Genomic DNA, 17,748 nt, shown 5'->3' with positions numbered 1-17,748 from the left:
GACAACTCAGGTCGACCGATACAGTATTGTGGTTGTGGTTGTTCTTGACGAGGAGCACACGCGCCTGACACGTGCACGCCACGATGACTAAGTCCAGCAGGGTTCGTCTCTCACGTGCAAGGCCCCATCGTGTGTCCTACTTACATCCGCGACGAACGCCACTCCAACTCACAGTCGACCTGCTGGTCCGCAGCCGTACGCCGCAACACTGCCGAGCCGAGTGCAGCAACACATCTCCAAGACCTGCTCCTGCAGATCCGCAGCGGACGAAGCATGGCCGCCGATCGATCGCCCGTCTCTCCCATCAAGCCGGACGAGGAGTCAGCCACTACGCGCGAAGAGATAGACATGGACGACAACGAGCAAGAGACGGGCACCGTCTCTCCGCACGGTCACGAGACGCCCACCAAGCCGTCAGCCAAAGCACCGTCTCCGAGGCCAAGAGTGTCCTTCCAGGAAGGCCACGAAGAGATCCCACCCACGAAGCCCCCTCGACCATTGACCCCGAACCAGCAAGCTGAGCACACCCTGATTGAGGCTTTCCCCACCATCGATGCCAAGGTCGTCAAGGCAGTGCTCACTGCCAGCGGCGGCAAGGTAGAGCCAGCCTTCAACGCGCTGCTAGGCATGTCAGACCCCGACTTCCATGCAGAGGAGGCAGCTCCTCCACAACCACCACGGCCCGCCCAACGCCAGCCCATGAGTCAACTGGAAGCCGATGAGGCTTATGCGAGACAGCTTGCGGAGCAGTACAGCAGTGGTGGTCAGTCGACCCAGAACCGCTACAACCAACGCGAGCCTGGTCGTCGCGGCCCGAACCAGCAACGTCCGGACTACGACGACGATGATCGAGAGCGTAGCTTCTTTGATGACGATCTGCCCGAGATCGGCAAGAACATTCAGCAAGGTTTCTTGGAAACGCAAAAGAGGGTGAACAGCTGGATCACACAATTCAAGAAGAAGATTGATGGTGAAGAAGAGGAGGATCTTTATGATGCTACCCCTTCTAACACGAGGCAGAACACAGGTCTTTCGGGCAGACAGAATTTCGGTGCCAGCCAGAGCGAACAGCTCTATGGTATCAGGAGATCTGCCGAGCAGCAGAGAAGAAGCACTGAAGCACAGCGTTACGATGCCGATCCACACGAGTTTGACCACGAAGAATTCGAGCGTTTGGAGCTCCGGGATGATGAGGGCCGTATGTACCGTTCCACATACAGACTAGCAGATGCCCATACTGATTTTTGTGCAGCTCCGGCCCAGCCTCCTCGAACGAGCAGTCGGACCAAGGCTAATCCTGACCTCTTCAAGTCAGGCGTTAAGCCTCCGCAAAGCGGCCCTGTAGACGAGGTTGATGCAGCTGAGCGCCGCCAGCCTGGAAAAGAGGCGTCTGACAAGGACAAGAAGTGGCAACCATTGACTAGCGTTGCACCACACCCCGAGGACGACAACGACCCTTTCTCGTTGGGAGACGATGATGATGACAAGGACAAGAGCGAGGACTTGCGCAAGGAGGATACCGAGAGGCTGAAGGAATCTGCCAGAACCAGCATTAGTGCTGGCAACACGAGCAACAATGTATTGAAGCCGCAAGAAAGCGAGACGAACGGAGGAGTTCGAAACAAGGAAGCCGAGGAGATCTTGAGCGGCAAGAAATCATAGAGATGTATGAGAGACGGTATGCTGCATAGAAAGCAGTGCGAGCACGACGTAGCTGTCGAGACGTGCTGTTTCCATGATGACATTACACGAGGCTTCTTCCATGATCATACATGTGTGCAGTTCGGTGCTTCGGCAGACGAACATGCTTTGCGGAAGGCGGCGGACCGTCGCCGAAGTCAAATGTCAGACGACATCTTCTCGCTTTCGAGCCTTGAAGTTCAAGCTGTTACACCCGAATGACTTCGATTATGCTATACCATGCTCACTCGTTCGATGCCGCCAAAACGCCTCGCTGAAAACCAAATGCTGACTTTCTGACATTTGCCCTGCTACTCGCCCTTCCACTCATTCTCCGGGTCACTCTCGCTCTGATCCTGAGCAGCCGCACTCGCAACTGGAAACGTCGGCGCGAATCTACTCTTTGCCCTAATCTTCGCGCCTTTCAGGTAGAATAGCACTGGCATCGGTACACAGATCAAAGCCACGCATCCTAGCAGTGTACCGGCCCATTGGACACCAAGACCTTGAACCATTTGGGTGGCAAAGAGGGGGAATACTGCTCCCGCTAAAGATCGCAGGAACGTATTCGCAGCTATGGCTGAGGCAGCGAACATCAGGTATGCGTCGATGAGATAGTTCAGACATTGCAGAAATATGGACATCAAGCCGAACCCGGTGCAGAGACCGGAAAGAGTTGGGACGATCCACCTAAACAGAAGGACATTAGCTATGCGTAGACAACACGTGGCAATGTCTTTGACAATGCCTTCAACCCTTCGGAATCACTCACGGGATGCTACCGGTGTAACTAGTCCAGCCAAACCAGAATAGACCTACAAACAAAAGGGTGTTAGCCATACTCGAAAGTGGCAGTGTCTCAGACCATGGACCGAAAGGTGGAACGGGGCGGCTTGTGCAGGGGGTGTCTCGAATGTTCCACCATAGTCTAGACCACTGCCTGATGCCTTGTATCCTTCAGTATACTGACCTAACCCGAAGGCTACGCCGCCTACGATGACCGGTGGAAGGCGCCACTCAGGGACCGGCATGTTGTTGTTCGCTGCAAGCTTCCTGTTATAGACTGGCTGCAAGATGATCATGTAATGCCAGCTAGCAATTCGCCGCTAATCATGCCAAAAAAACGGAAGGCCACCTACTCCAGCGCATGCCGTAGATCTGTTGGAAGACAATCGGGTAGAATGTCAAGAATAGGTAAAGTAGACCGTAGATAAAGGCCATGTAGATGGAGATGAGCAGCACAATCGGCTCGGTGAATAGCATTCGCATTGGCCGAGAAAGGTTCTTCTCGATCAGCTCGCGGAGGTCAACTTCAATCTCCTCCTGCTTGGCGTGGATGCCCCAGTTCTTCGTCCTTCTCCTGAGATCGGCAGCTTTGTTGACAAGAATCACAGGAGGATAAGTCTCCTCGAGGAAGAGCAGACTGAGTACCAATCCAAGGAAGCCCATGATCGCTGTGATATATTCCGTCCATCTCCAGCCAAGGTAACTTTCAAGTATGAAGCCACCGATGAAGGGCGCCAAGAGAGGTCCGGAGAACACGGTCATGGAAAACACTGCTCCCTTGTCAGTGCATATCTCCGAAAGTCATCGAGGAGCGGATCCCCGATGCGTTAGGTACAATCTACAAACGTACCTGTGATCGCGAGACCTCGCTGCCGGTTGCTGAACATGTCCGCGAAGACTGCGCCAACAACCGTAAGTGGACACGCACCGCAAAACCCGCCGAAAAACCGACAGATGAAGATCGTTTGAGAATCTTTACCGACGGCGACAGCGATGTTGAAGATCGAGAATCCAAAAGAAGACAACAAAAGAGGTTTTCGTCGGCCGTAGAGCTCTGAGAAGGGTGCCCACACTATGGGTCCCGTGGCGAAGCCTAGGACGTAGAGGCTGACCCCGAGGATGCCAAATTCCCTTGAGAAGCCAAATTGCTGTGAGATTGCAGTGGTCGCTGTCGAGAAGATGGAAGACCCGAACGCAGCCGTCAACGTGACGAAATCGGGCACGATTGCGACCGGTAGCTTCTTCTTTAACGGCCAATTCTGCGCATGCATTGGATCGTCCGGTCCATCGAACTCCACGACATATTCCTCTCGATCCGGCAATGCAGGCGGATATGGCTTTCCAGCTCCGGAGCCAGGCAATGGCACCTTGCTCTGTCAGGTCACGGTACGACTCTTGAGACTCGCACCCACGGTCGCGCTATGCTGGCTACGGCCAGTCTGTATTCGACTCAGCGCCGTAGGATGTCTCTCCAGATCGGGCTGAGTCGCCATTCTCGAAACGCCCATCTCCTCTCTCTCTATGGTCTGGCCCGATGAAGATGAGCCGGAGCTGGAGATACTGGCTCCCGTAAGATGCCGTGACAGTGTCTCCCGTCGCTCAACCTTTTCGCGTGGACTCATGACATCTTGTGTCCCGGTGTTCGATCTTCCCGCATATACTTCGAATCTTTCTGGGCTGGGTTCGCGCTCTGCTTCCATTATCCTGCTGTCTTCTTGGTTAAGAGCCATCGCGGCTGACGATGGTGTTGCGATGTCAAGTGCAGTGCAGTATCGCAAGGCAATTGCTGGCGGTTTCCACAGTCCCGTCTCGGCCCCTGCAGTTCCTGGTCGAAATAGATCTGTCGTCGAAAGTTCCGCAAGGAGAAATATCAAAAGATCGACCAAGCTCGACCGAGGTGTTTTAGCAGGCAGGGATTCTGGTACGACTTAAGTAGTGCGTCTTGAAGTCATCCGCGCTACTGCCGGCTTCATTAAGGCCGAATAGCTGTCAAGTACCGAGACCGATGTCCAATTCCATGCTTCTCAGAGACGAGGAACCCTTCAAAAGTTTCAGTCGAGGTCCCGAGAGATGCACAGATACGGTCCAATACATTACAGCAGTAGCGGTTGAGGACCCTTATTGGAATGCCGTGTGTCGACTTCGAGAAAGAGAATAGCTTTGGACCGACGTATGCCCGTGAAGATCGCATCTAGACCACGAGGTCCGTTGCTAAGCTGACGGCACTTTCAGACGGGTCGCATGCACGAGTCTACTGACTGGTAAAGTACGTGTAGTGTGTTCTCTGTGTATCGTTATGGGGCAAGTAGACCGCCAGCCTCCATCCCGATAAGCCTCGTAGTATGTGGGGCTTGAAGGGAGACCACTCCTTCCAACGTCTAGACATGATATACACTCTGGAGAGGAAGCGCGAGCCACGAAGTCCATCACTGCTTCTTCGCAAACAAGCCGACTTTCCCCAGATACTTGATCACCTGCAGTACCAGCTCTTCCTCCTTAGTCTGCTCCTGCTCGAGCAGGCGGTCGTGGATTGTTTTTCGAGCAGTGGGCACGTCGTCAAGTCGTGGCCTGTACGGATCTCGTTCCTGTTGTTGCGGCGCGGCATTGATTTGCCGCTGCTTGTAGCCAGCAGGCAATTCATGCTTATACCTGCACAAGTTTCCATCTCTACAGTTGCCACTGGCAAGAAAGTATCGACACACCACACCTCGCGTTACTGTTGCCACTTTCGATGTTGCTTCCTCGGGCGGTCCGTCATTGTCAGTGTCTTCGCTTGATGAAGAGTCGGAGGAAACGCTCGACGAGTCATCCGACACAACGGACGCTTTGTCCGAGTCCTCGATCTTCTCCTCCTCGTTCGCGCGCTTATCGAATGCGGTCTTCTGAGCGGCAAGAACACCAGTGTCAGGAAACACTAGCGTCTCTTTGCCCGCTTGGCCTACTGGACCAGTAGCCGACGCCTCGTCGAGTAGATTTGCTGAAACTTTATGCTGCGCGACCGAGTCGTCAATATGCTGTGTCGTGGTAAGAGTCGAGGTCCTATCCACGGAGCTTGAGCGCAGAATCTCGGGCTTCCTTTGACTTCTGGTGTCGTGACTGACAGATGTTTCGCCCTGTGGCGCTTTTGACTCGGCATTGTGGACTTTAGCAGACGATCCAGTTCGTGCTTGAAGTCTCTGGGCCCTGATGGATCGTATGACTTCACTCGCCTCTGTGAGTAGCCTCTGTCGCTCTTCGCCAAGCTGGCGTTTCTGTTGCAGCTTTGCAGCCATGCGAGCCTTGGTAGGGAAGTTCCGTGCCCGTTCAGCTTTCCAAGCAGAGAGATCTGCTGCATTTCTGAGTGACAGGACTGTTCCATTGTGCTCAAACGTCAGATTTGAGCCAAGCTCGGCAAACATGGCTTCTTCGTCAATGCCGTCCTCCTCGACCTCACTATCCGAAGAGTACTGTAACTGACCTTCCTGCGGCGTGAGGCCAAGTACGTTCGCTGGTCGCTTGGCAACAGAGTCTGTTATTCGAGGATCGGGTCTCTTCATTCCTGGTGGCTGAAGGGCAGCGCCAAAGCTTGGTACGCTTGGAGCTGTTGGAGGCTTCGACTTTTTCTCTTGAGGCGACGATCCGCGAAGGGCATCGAGTTTGCGCTTGTGGCCCACAGCATCTCGTGGAGGGTAGCCAGACGCTTGTTGAGCAGGAGGCTGCGCATGATGGGACAAGTAGTCAGAGTACACATTAGTAGAACTAGCATACAAACGTTGCTGGAACGCAGGATTTATGTATGACCCAGGAGGCAAGCCTGGTGCCATGGCAGATGAAAGTTGCTCGGCCTGGTTGCCCTTGGCGGCGTAGCCAGGGACAGAACTGTGAGTGCCATGTTGCGATGAGGTGTCGTTCATAAGCTGATGTGCACCGTGCCGTTGACTCTGGTCTCGCTGTTGCACAGGACCGCCACCACTACCGCGACTCTGACCACCACGTCCCCGACCTCTACCTCGCCCCCGTCCACGGCCTTCACTCCCATGAAAATTGGTGTTGACGTTGGTGGAAGGAGCGGCGGGTTTGGGAGGAGGTGGCGGCGGTGGCGGGAACTGAAATCCACTCATATTTCAATGGACGAGCAGGCTGATGCTCATGCCAACTTGAGATTGTCTTGATTGATGCTTTGTGAAAATGGCATGTGAAGAGGTGATGAAGAAGAAGCGAACTTCCAAGGAGCGCGGACTTTCCTCCGCCCCGCCCCGTTTGGCCAATGAAGCTCCAGTCCTCCCAAGTTGTGCTTTTCTTCCTCAAGCTGACTAGACCAGGATCAGGAGCAGCACGATTCGACCACAACGTTGAAGTCGAGTCTTCACGTTCTTCATCACCATATGGACGGTACAGTGAGCCCACCGCAATGAGTCGCCGCACCCCTCGATCCAAAGAAATCGCCTGCACACCCGACATTCTCTAGCAAAACCAGAAGCGCCGTAATCGCGAATCTAATATGTACACATTGGTCTGTAAGCAACTAAAATTGACGACGCAACTGCTGGTCTGACGCACATGCAGGTCACCTTGGCCGATGTGGTGCAAATCCAGCCCACTGATTTCTCGAAGCCAAGCATGCGCTCTATCGAAGATTTCATAAATGCCAAATATGCGGACAAGGTCATACACAAGGTCGGGCTCTGCGTTGGCCTCCACTCACTCATATCAGCATCTGAGGGCCTCATCGGACACGGAACTGGAATTGTCAATGTCAACGTGGACTTCCGACTTATTGTGTTCCGACCCTTCCGAGGCGAAATCATCCGGGCCACGATTACCAAGGCGGACATCAGTGGCATTACTCTCTCGGCAGACTTTTTCGAAGACATACACGTGCCCCTGGGGTTCATGTTCGAGGACACGGACTGGAGGCAGGACGACAGCGGGACGTGGGCTTACATCTGGAGGACCGACGATGGCGAGGGAGGGTCCAACGAGTTCTACTTCGATATTGCAGAGACATGCATGGTTCGAGTGGAAGAGGAGATGTGGACCGACGTATCGCCGGATGCATTGAGATCGCAAACGTATGCGAATGATGAGGAAGAAGAGAACGCCAGGCGCATGGCGCCCTACCTCATTCGAGGGAGTATGATGCATGCTGGGCTGGGCCCTACCTTGTGGTGGGCTGGGGAAGAAGCTGCAGCAGGGGAAGACACGGCGATGAACGGCACGTGAAGTTGACGAAGAGACTGCATGATTACAGAGGTCATTCCTAGGAAGACCATTTTCTCGCAGCTCAACCGAAAGCGTTGCTTGCTGCTAAACAGCCGCGCTGAAGATTGCCCGTCGCTGTCGTGATGGATACCCACCAGCAGGAGACTGGATACAGAGACAATAGCCTGCCCCGAGCAGGCTTCACCAGGCGAGACTTCAAAAGGCGCCCGAGCTCGACGGTCAAATTCTGGCGGTCATGAGCAACACTTTGCTTAGACCGACGGGCGTCCAGCCCGGTGAACACCCCAGGCTGAAAGCACTGCGGTCGCATCGTATCGGCGAAGTAATGGGAGACAGGTACTGGGACTCAAGAACGAAGTAGATAGTGCATGTGGCATTGATGTCTGTACAGGGCAGTATCGATCTTCATTGCACGCGACCACGAACAGACCACGTGCAGACGTTCCTGACTCAAGAAGCTTTCCGTCCATCGGATCAAACCTGAAGTGGAGATCAAACACGTGGGGTTCACCTTGAGCTTCAGATCGTGTGCCCGTTGCCTACACTACTCACCTTCGCCTTTTCTACAGACACATCTCACAGGACACCACGGCACTGCGAACTCTTCTGTCCAATGTCAAAAATCTAAAGACATCACTACCGACATGCCCTCAGCTTCCGGTAGCAAGCCAAATCGCACGCGCAAGTCATCCTCCATCACAGGTCGCTCCTCAACGGCTCTCCAGAAGACCGAGATCATCATCAACGTATACGATCTACTTCCAGTATGTCGATACAAGCCGACAACATGGTCTTTATACACACTAACTAACGCGCCAGTCGGGTAGACTCTCATCGATCCTCTGGACAATAGGCGGTAGCCTCCTCCACAGCGGAGTTGTCATAAACAACAAGGAATACGCATATGGCGGGCATAACAAACGAGGCGTAACGGGAGTGTACTGGACTAAACCACGCTATGAACCACCGGGAGGAACCTTTCGTGTTGACATTCTCCAAGGCTTCACATTCCACACAGAACGTGAGATCAACGACATCATAAGAGAAGTGTCTAATGAGTTCCTGGGGCCTTCCTACAACCTCCTCACCCACAACTGTAACCACTTCACATCCGTACTTTGCGAGAAGCTCACTTCGAAACCTGCACCTGCCTGGCTCAATCGCGCGGCAAGCATCGGCCTTGCGCTACCTTGCGTTGTTCCCAGAGAATGGATTTCACCTCCAGACCATGACACTGCGGACGGAGAGCTACTAGAGGAGGATGAGGATGAGGATGAGAATGCAGGCATGCTAGAAAGCGATAGACGACGAATGCGAGAAGAGGAGCGGAGGAGGCAGTACGAGCGAGAGCTGCAACGCGGAGAGGACAGCAGCGAAGGAAACAGCATAGCAGGAGGGAAGCGCATAACGTCAACAAACCACACTCCGCCTCCTCGATTGGTCAGTCTGAAGGACAGCGATGGGCATACATTACCTCCAGCAGAGCGAGCACCGATACCCAAGAAGACATGAGAGATGCGCATAACGCCACGGAACGATTGCATGAACAGCATTAGATTGATTGTATAGTGATACTCGACATGGGTATCTTGCATTCGGTCCTGACAGAGACTCGGACATTGCTCCAGTGCCTGCACATGCTGAGTAGTGGCAGCGGGTGGCTAAACATGGCCCACCCAATGTCTTCAATGCAAGCGATGCGAGTCAAATAAGAATCAGCAGATACAGCAAATGCGATGTGTCAATCAGTCGATCAGTTGATGATGCTGGAAACGCTCATCCGACTCTTCGAGTTCCGTCTCTGATTCTCCGAATATGGCAGCTTGTCAAACGATGCCCCATCTTTCTCCAAATCGTTCGATAGTGACACCGACGAGCCGTTGATGCGCGGGTCGAGTGGCGATAGTGGATGCATGGGTTCGGAAGACGCATTGGAGACCTGCCGCAGCTTGCTAGGGCTCATATTCGGACTTGGAAGGTCGTTCTTATCAGTCTTCCCAACCAACTTCGAGGCCTTGCTAGATTTGAAAGACTTGGTCAAGTTTCCTTTGGGCTGTGCCTTCGCCTTGACCTGGGTTTTCTTTTGACCGAGAGCAGGCTTCACGTACTTGACGTTACTTTTCTTGGTCGCTTTGACAGGTGCTGCTTTCTTCGCGGTCTTCATGGTCTTCGTAGTTGTCTGTTTCTTATTCGTGCCGTCCTTGAGCTTCTCTGTCATCGAGGTCATCTTTTTCTTATTCGCTATTTCTTTCTTGGCCGGAGAATTGTTCCGTGACTTCGATGGTGTCAATAAGCCTGCGACCGGCACGCTGCGTGGGGAGATAACAGCAATACTATCACCGTCAAAAGACCCATCTTCTATGCTGGGCAGAATATATGAGCTCCGGCTGACGATGGGGCTCCAATCTTCGGGACCATGGTCCAACGCTTTCCGTGGCGTTTCCGTAGGCAAAGGCGGCCGGAAGCTGTTGTTCTTGTGTTGGTCCGAAGGCAGAGGCTCTTTGACGGCGTGTTTGATGGCACATCTGGGAGACAATGCGACGCTCAGAGTCTTCTTGGCGACTTTCCTAGCATCCTCCTCGCTGACCTCTGAGAAAGACTCGGACAGTACGGGGTCATCCCACTTGCGCATGGCGGCATGTTTCGCCACCTTATCGCTTGGCCCTTGTATGACAATGTCCCAGCAATCCTCCAGGTCCTTGCCAGTGGGGGGTGGATCGTTGTTGATCCAGATTGCGACTCCACCTCTTCGATCGCGGACAGTTGCGCACATCTCTCGAACGATCCTGCGAACACCAGGGACCTTCAATGTTGTGCCGACAACGATAACTGCGTCAGGCCTTTTGCGCAGATCTTCCTTGGTGACTGCTCCGATTGCCTCGTCATCAGGGTTGTGCTCGTTATAGAGTACCATGCGCGGGCGCAATCTGCCAATACCGTGGCTTCGCTTGCCCTCATGGTTTGTGCGGATATCGTTAATCTCCTCACACCTGGGACACAGCGGCGCGATTGGGCCAGTGAACAGTTCCGGATCCAGATTCGCCAATTCGTGGCACTTTGAACACACCATTTTGTCGAGGCCGCCGTGCAGCTGAACAGTTCGAGGCCATTTGCCATCATCTTGAGACTTGCTGAGGGGGACGCATGTTTTCAATGGATCGAGTGATGTGTCGATGCCGTCGACATTCTGCGAGTACAGGCGCAGCAGACGGTCCTCCTGGGCAATCGTGGCCAACATATGGTGGAATGCAGTGGGCTTGGCGTCCTTGGTGAGACGCGACATGGTGCTGACCATATCGTGGAATGACGATGTAGAGTTGTCATCTTTGTAGACAGACGCGTCGAACAGTTCTTTCCCAGATCCCTTCAGGTTGTACTCCTCCTTCAGACTTCGGAATATGCCTTGGGCGGAGCGGAAATCAGGGACTGTCAATGTGTTAGCATTTCGACGCGTCGTGGCATTGGCCGAGGGAATCTATGCATACTGCCTGCAGATACTGATATGCCGGCGCCAGCGACGACGACAATTTTCTGGCGCTTGTGTAGTACATTAAGCAGACGGTCGAGTTGTGGTTGTTGTTCAGGGTGCACAGTGTCCCTGCGCAGGTCTAGATACTCGGTAGAACGCTCTTTGGATATCCGCCTCCTCTTCGCAGGTGGTGGGCCGTCCTTGTCGACATCTGTGCTGGAGGCCATGCCATCTGTCGCTGGAGAGCCGCGGTGTGAGGTGTTCTGGGATGCGGGTGGTGAAGGCCAGGGCGCGGAGTTTGCGCGCGTCGGGCACAGCATCTCGCAAACATCGGGCGGCGGCGGCGAGGGGGAAAGCGATGCCAGCGAGGATAGCGGGCTCGAGGGGGGACTGGAAGGGACGGAGGAGAGCGGCGAGGAAAGCGAGGAGGTGGAAGAGTCCGAGGAGTCGAGGGTCATGATGCGTGTCGCGGGTAGGCGCAGGCCTCGAGAAAGCGAGAGAAATATCGGGGGAGCTTCTATGGCGACAATGGCAGCATCGCGACAATAGCAATCGGGAGTCGCGTACCGGCTGGGGTGGACGTGCAGCGTGCAGCGTGCAGTGAATGGAGGGGCGCGCTCGACGTTGTTGTTGACGGTTGACGGAGGCTGGGAGATGTGGAAGTCGGGTGCAGCCGTGGGCATAAACAACAATACAGTAGACCGCATGACATCTGCCCCCCGCAATAGCATAGAACTAGAACTACCGAGAGCCTGTCATTCAGCGCACCGCCGTTTGTCGCCCTTATCATTCACTTCGCCGCAGTCACGCTGCCATACTGTGAACACTAGCAATAGTCGCCGTCCACCAAGCCGCAGCATCTGGGAGCAGACTTGTTCTTGGGATCGTTACGAGCGAGTATGCTCCACCAAGGCTCCAGCAGCCTCCATCCATGCATCAGAACTGTGCATGCGACTGTCTCTGCATCAAGCAACCACTAAAGCAATGGACTCCACTACCATAGACGAGCCGGCACTGGCCGACGCTGGCATCATGGACACAACCATGGACGATCTCTTCGGCGATGTTGCTGACGGCTTGGGCGCCGACTTGACAGGCGATCTGACTGGCACCCTCGATGGTGGCTTGAACGGCGCTCTCAGTGTGTCACTTCCTCAAGTACCTCTGCCCACTGAGTCGATACTCAGAATCGACGAGTTGCGAAGTCGTGGATGCTGCTCGTGAGTGGACAGGTCGCCCGCCACCCCCCCCGCTGGTCCTGCTGTGGTAACAAGTCTGTGCAGGAAGCTGGCTTGGGCAAATACCGGCAGCATTGTCCGTATTTCCGAGGATGGCTCTCGAGTGACGTTCCACGCGATGATCAGGGATGCCAAAGCCGCCTCGTGGAAGATCAGCGACGAAAACAAGCATGTCATCGATGCTCCAAATGGTCGCAAATTCGTTCACGTCCAGTTCAGTGGTCTCGGGATGGACTTGGCCATAGCGGACCATGTTGGGGGACTCCACATGTACACACTGTTAGGTGCGCTGGGTAGAATGGGCCCAGCACCGGGTGACTACCAACGTGCGGCTGGACCGATGACTGAGCTGAACGCTGTTGTTGGCCTGCATTTCTTGCCTCTATTCCCCACCGAGCTTAGAGTGAGTCCAGTCGCGCTCTCAAGTGTGTTGTGCAGGCGCTGATGCTAATTGCTAGGGCCCATATCTTGATCCGGCGGTGAAGAACGGCGAGAAGTGGCAGGTGACCATGAGGAATAGAGACCAACCGAATCTGAGAGCTCACCATCCAGCGGAAGGCAAACATGCGTTGCTCCATATTACGCGCTCGGGTGTCTTCACTTTGCTCTATCAGAATGAAGGCCTTGGTTGGCAATCGACGAGCATCCCGCTCGAGCCAATACGTTCGTCAAACGACCTAATCTCACATGCCGATATTTGCGATGATGGCGCCGACCTGCTTGCTATCACTTTCGACAATGCCTCTCGCTTCAGGCTATATAGGATTTCAATCAGCTGGAATGCTACTCAGCACACACGAGGACCCAATCTGAACTTCACTGTAGTCGCACCTGCGCTACAAGTGCATCACTTGACTGCCTCTGAAAACATACATGTGCCGAGGGCCGACTTCGCTAGACTGACACAATTGCGGCTTGTGCCTGTCGTGCATGAAGCTGCACAATTGGGCCCAACTCTGCCCACGATCGTTGCGATTTTCACCCACATCGATGTGCCGACGGACCCCAGCGGTGGCCAACAATCTTTCAGCATAGTGTCCCGTTGGCACATCGAGACTCTGACGCCAAGTCTTCACGACAGCTTCAAGAAGCTCAAGCCTGGAGGCGACGCGACAAGCGTGTTGAATCCGATCACAGTGCTTCGACAACAAGCCGATGCAGTCTTGGACAAAGTTGTGCTATGTTTTGGATCCATAATCTACGATACGATCTTCGCCTTTGGGACCAGCGATGGTGGCCTCGATCTCAGAGACAGGCATAGTATGGCAGAACTACATTTCTCCGGGGATACAGGAACAGTATCTGGGTTGCCTCAAGCTGGATTTGCGCACCTCACAGGTTCCCAGAACGTACACGTAGCCATGTCTGCTGATGGAGCGGCGTTGGCCCTCTTTCAACCCGGCGGCAAGCTTGTCGGTCAATGCATGGCTTTCACACATGGCTGGCAGGTCGTTAATGACAATGGCAAACCACTCGTGGAAGCTGCAGCCGCTTGTGTTGCTCGAGAGTTCACGTTGCTGAGCTTGCAAAACATATCGAACGATGAAGCGCTCTCTTTGCTTCCTCACGACGCCACGCCAGACCTCAAAGCGATGATTGTGAAGATGATCCTTCGCTTCGTCAATCGACCTCCAGTCGATGCAATGGATCAGATGACGAAGCAGCAAATGTTCATACTACGTGAGCCATTGGTGCCTCGCTCGCTCAGTGCACAATTGGCAATGGGCACGAACCACAAGACCGGAGCACGCGACGCTGGAGCTCAATTCGCCTTCATTATGCTGAGTCTACGAGTTGTTGCGGCTACACTTATGCAGACTTTGATGAAGCCTGACCCGAGAGTTCAGACGCCCGAGACTCTGGTGTCGCTGCACAGCGTGATCGAGTGGTTTACTAACCTGATGATATACATCGTTCAAACGTTCGTCGAGGTCAAGCGGACTTCAAAGCAGGATGTTACACCAGTCCAGGCGTTTTCCCAGCTTCGTGGGAGCGAAACCAACGTGGCATTGCATATATTGCTCTGCACATTTACGCGAGTAGCGATACGGTTCTCGCTGCCGTTGGTGCAGAAGTACTTCCACTTCTTGCAAGGCGTTCAAGAACGTGCTCGGACCGTGAAAGATCGACAGCAGATCAGCGCCAGCCTGGAAATGGCTTCAAAACTCCCGTTCAAATATCATGAGTTCGAGAAGCTTGTTCTGGAATTTGATCAGGCCATCAGGGATGCAATGGCGAAGAACGATGTGTCTGCGGATCGCCGTGCTGATCTCGAGGTTGCAATGATGGTCGATGGTCTGATACCGACCGAACTGGAATCGGTCGCATCAGACTTGCTGGAGACAGTCCTTCCGAAGCTTACTGGCAGCATGGACATGAGCAAGCTGTATTTCTGGCAGACCGAACCACTGGGCATTCAAAGCAACAGACCTGTGGCGGGCAAGCATATCGACGTGATTCGCAAGTTGCCCATAGCGACAGACGCAGCACTTCGTCACTGTCGCCATTGTGGATCCGTTATGGAAGATCTACCTCAAGAGAAGCAGCGAGAGATGCCGCCCTGGCTGCTTCATGCTCAACGCCACTGCGTCTGCATGAATTACTGGCTTTTACTCTGATGGAAGGTGTCTGGAGGCAACAAGGAGTATGCTCAAGACGCTTGGATGCTATGATTCTCTAATCGATGCTTCAGCATACACGATGGGGCAGAACGTGCAGCAGCTGTATACCATTTGGTACGTGCACCTTTTGTGTAGTGCACGTGCACGACTCCTCCCACAATGTGACAATACAGACAGTGCCCTTCTAGCGATTCTGTCCGCTGGAAGCAACTAGTTGTGCAAACGATCCGATCTGAAGAAGACAGAAGATGCATCTCGGAGAGGTGTCGATGTAGTGATCGTGTACTTCGCCAATATATCTTCCGCAGAATGCCCTGCTTGCTTTAAGTCAACCGGTCTGACAGGCTCCTGCTAACCAGATCATCTTCATGTGCAACCATCCATCTTCCAACTCACTTACCGGGGAAGAGGGAAAACGTGCAAACCGAATGCAGAAGCGACTGAGTGGCCAGGCTAACACACAGGGCTCAGCTCCGACTGACCGCACCTCCTCGGCAAGTACATACCAAAGCATCCGAGAAACCCAATCTACCACGAGCCCAGACCAGCAGGGCGCTGGCTCGCGGTCCGATAATGCCTGCCGGACTGGAAGCCCAGGCCAATGCCGGTGCAAGTGAGGATGAAGTCAGCAGTGTCGCCGAAGCCGTGGACGTGATTCACATGCTGTCTGAAAACAGACACTTCCACGACTTGCCATATTTCCAGAGTTGCAGGAGTCACCACTGTCCAGCTGGTTCTTTCGATGTATCAGGCCAAGACATGGCGAGAATGCTTCGCTGCCTCGAGGACTTGCTTGATGTCCCCTGGTTCTCGCGCACTTGGACCGTCCAAGAAGTCGTCCGCGCAGTAGACGCCACGGTCATGCGTGGTCCGATATCATTGCCTTGGCGTACTCTGGTCACTGCCTGCTTGAATTGGGTTAGGCACTTCGACTCTTGCTGCCATAGTTGCATCTTCGGCCTGACAATCCATGACTTTGACCAGCTCCAACGCCTGTTCGTGCAAGTAATCAAGCTGCACCACGCGAAGCTACAACAAAGGCAGGACCAAGCGTTGCATGAAATCCTAATCGACTTCCAGGCCAAAGAGGCAACTGATCCCAGAGACAAGATATACGGACTTCTCAGTCTTCAGTCAGAAAGCAGACGCGTGAACCTCAACCCAGATTACACATTGTCGGTCCGTGAAGTCTTCGTCCAAGCTGCAACAGCCATGATGCAGAAGGAAATGTGGCCGCTGCCCTTACACTGCGAACTGGAGCACGATGTGTCGCTGCGTTCTTGGGTGCCCGACTGGACACGGCGTACAGCCGAATCAGCGGCGTCCATGGCTGCAAGGCTTGAATGCGCGGTGACATATAACGCGGCTCCACATCTTGAAGGCAGTGTAGCTGTGCTATGTAATGATGTGTTGATGGTTACTGCAGCCAGGTTTGATATTGTGGTGAAGGTATCCTCGGCCCACAGGTGGGTGAAAACATTGGCTGAGCAGTTGATTCTGGTCCAGGAGTGGTACACCTTCGTCGATGAGAACAAAGGTGTCCAAGAGGAGTATGTCGGTGGCGGAGCCATGGAAATGGCGTTCAATATGAGCATGTTGGCAGGCCGATACTTCGTTGGCGATGAGTTCCGGCATGCAACAATGCACGATGTCGAGCGACTGCGCCAAACGTGGTTGGAGACGACGCAACGCCTCCAAGAGGGACCAAATGCTTCGACGACCATGGATCCTGATATCCACTCCCAGAACATCGCCAGCCTGCGAAGACGGATGTGCGTCACGGCCAAGGGCTATGTCGGGTTGTGTCCAGATGCTGTCACACCTGGCGACGACATCTTCATCGTCATGGATGCACCAGCGCCGATTTTCTTGCGACCTTGCGAACCTGCAGAGAACGCTAAAATCGTCCTACACAGAGCGCTCGGGCATGGGTATATCCACGGCTTGATGGACGGCGAAGCATCGCGTATGAACCTCGACAGCACCAAGCTTTATATCAAGTGATGCGCGCTCTTAATGAATGCCGTTCTGATCTCTTTATCACTTCCATCTGTTCCAGTGCACATCTGCGTCGATATCGGAGTGAGGCGAGGGTGCGCTGCACGAAGAGCTCGTGATCGTCGGTGTCGAGATCGCATGCGAGGCCCGGTGGGCGGCCGTCATGCAGGTTGTGTCGATTGTGTCTAGTCGCGTCGGCCGAAGTGGGCTCTTCTCCAAGTGCTTGCGCGTAGCATGTACAATTGATGAAAAGGGCGAAGCAAGTCGCGAAGGAGTTTCAAAAATTCCTTGCCGATCCGAAGACCAACAAGAGCCTGTAGGAAGTCAGTGGCTGCATCCGGCGGTTGGTTAATGGCGCTGCTTACGGTCTGTCTATGATGGGAGTCAGTGGTTGTTGCTTTCGGCCATGAAAAGTGTCGCCGACTTACTGATAGTTTTCAACTAGCAAAAACGCAATCTCGGACGAATCCTCACTGATATGCGTAATGCCCGTGCACTCTGTGGCCATGGTTAGTTTGTTGTCGAAGTGTGGGTGTGGTTTTGGGAGATACGAACGGGATTATTCGAAGGAAGAGTTTGAAAGCGAAGAAATTACTTATGCGTTCCTGTGAGGCTCGTGCTGCAGTCGCGAGTCATGTAAGCAGGCATTTCATGCTTATAAAGTCGTGGGATTGGTGACAGATTACAGTATGCCGCATCGAACATCTTCTTTGCTGGTGCGATGAGGAACGGCAGGAGGCTCGAAATGAGCACT

General features: G+C 53.9%; 9 protein-coding genes across 9 annotated transcripts; 5 read left to right on the top strand and 4 right to left on the bottom strand.

Annotated features, from left to right (window-relative positions):
• Nucleotides 1-273: 273 nt before the first annotated feature.
• On the top strand, nucleotides 274-1,662 carry CLAFUR5_01208 (CUE domain-containing protein 5; the record flags this gene model as incomplete). The annotated part of the gene is made up of 2 exons (XM_047900356.1): nucleotides 274-1,198; nucleotides 1,253-1,662. 2 exons carry the CDS (start codon nucleotides 274-276, stop codon nucleotides 1,660-1,662), a joined length of 1,335 nt encoding a protein of 444 aa, XP_047756904.1.
• A 329-nt stretch (nucleotides 1,663-1,991) lies between these two features.
• Nucleotides 1,992-4,196, bottom strand: CLAFUR5_01207 (Multidrug transporter; the record flags this gene model as incomplete). Its single annotated transcript, XM_047900355.1, has 5 exons — nucleotides 1,992-2,370; nucleotides 2,453-2,495; nucleotides 2,820-3,236; nucleotides 3,317-3,833; nucleotides 3,879-4,196. 5 exons carry the CDS (start codon nucleotides 4,194-4,196, stop codon nucleotides 1,992-1,994), a joined length of 1,674 nt encoding a protein of 557 aa, XP_047756899.1.
• A 696-nt stretch (nucleotides 4,197-4,892) lies between these two features.
• On the bottom strand, nucleotides 4,893-6,566 carry CLAFUR5_01206 (uncharacterized protein; the record flags this gene model as incomplete). Its single annotated transcript, XM_047900354.1, has 1 exon — nucleotides 4,893-6,566. The coding sequence occupies one exon, from the start codon at nucleotides 6,564-6,566 to the stop codon at nucleotides 4,893-4,895; it is 1,674 nt and encodes a 557-aa protein (XP_047756900.1).
• A 380-nt stretch (nucleotides 6,567-6,946) lies between these two features.
• On the top strand, nucleotides 6,947-7,668 carry CLAFUR5_01205 (DNA-directed RNA polymerase III subunit rpc8; the record flags this gene model as incomplete). Its single annotated transcript, XM_047900353.1, has 2 exons — nucleotides 6,947-6,958; nucleotides 7,012-7,668. The coding sequence occupies 2 exons, from the start codon at nucleotides 6,947-6,949 to the stop codon at nucleotides 7,666-7,668; spliced, it is 669 nt and encodes a 222-aa protein (XP_047756901.1).
• Nucleotides 7,669-8,312: 644 nt separating this feature from the next.
• CLAFUR5_01204 (DeSI-like protein sdu1) lies at nucleotides 8,313-9,180 on the top strand (the record flags this gene model as incomplete). Its single annotated transcript, XM_047900352.1, has 2 exons — nucleotides 8,313-8,432; nucleotides 8,488-9,180. 2 exons carry the CDS (start codon nucleotides 8,313-8,315, stop codon nucleotides 9,178-9,180), a joined length of 813 nt encoding a protein of 270 aa, XP_047756902.1.
• A 241-nt stretch (nucleotides 9,181-9,421) lies between these two features.
• Nucleotides 9,422-11,595, bottom strand: CLAFUR5_01203 (NAD-dependent protein deacetylase hst4; the record flags this gene model as incomplete). The annotated part of the gene is made up of 2 exons (XM_047900351.1): nucleotides 9,422-11,094; nucleotides 11,154-11,595. 2 exons carry the CDS (start codon nucleotides 11,593-11,595, stop codon nucleotides 9,422-9,424), a joined length of 2,115 nt encoding a protein of 704 aa, XP_047756895.1.
• A 490-nt stretch (nucleotides 11,596-12,085) lies between these two features.
• On the top strand, nucleotides 12,086-14,993 carry CLAFUR5_01202 (Mediator of RNA polymerase II transcription subunit 16; the record flags this gene model as incomplete). The annotated part of the gene is made up of 3 exons (XM_047900350.1): nucleotides 12,086-12,357; nucleotides 12,421-12,778; nucleotides 12,834-14,993. The coding sequence occupies 3 exons, from the start codon at nucleotides 12,086-12,088 to the stop codon at nucleotides 14,991-14,993; spliced, it is 2,790 nt and encodes a 929-aa protein (XP_047756896.1).
• Nucleotides 14,994-15,569: 576 nt separating this feature from the next.
• CLAFUR5_01201 (uncharacterized protein) lies at nucleotides 15,570-17,000 on the top strand (the record flags this gene model as incomplete). The annotated part of the gene is made up of 1 exon (XM_047900349.1): nucleotides 15,570-17,000. The coding sequence occupies one exon, from the start codon at nucleotides 15,570-15,572 to the stop codon at nucleotides 16,998-17,000; it is 1,431 nt and encodes a 476-aa protein (XP_047756897.1).
• Nucleotides 17,001-17,179: 179 nt separating this feature from the next.
• CLAFUR5_01200 (uncharacterized protein) lies at nucleotides 17,180-17,502 on the bottom strand (the record flags this gene model as incomplete). Its single annotated transcript, XM_047900348.1, has 2 exons — nucleotides 17,180-17,366; nucleotides 17,423-17,502. 2 exons carry the CDS (start codon nucleotides 17,500-17,502, stop codon nucleotides 17,180-17,182), a joined length of 267 nt encoding a protein of 88 aa, XP_047756898.1.
• Between the last annotated feature and the right edge of the window lie 246 nt (nucleotides 17,503-17,748).

Source organism: Fulvia fulva, chromosome 1 (genome assembly GCF_020509005.1).
Source record: "Fulvia fulva chromosome 1, complete sequence".
Classification (NCBI taxonomy): domain Eukaryota; kingdom Fungi; phylum Ascomycota; class Dothideomycetes; order Mycosphaerellales; family Mycosphaerellaceae; genus Fulvia; species Fulvia fulva.
This window is presented reverse-complemented; position numbering and strand designations above follow the sequence as displayed.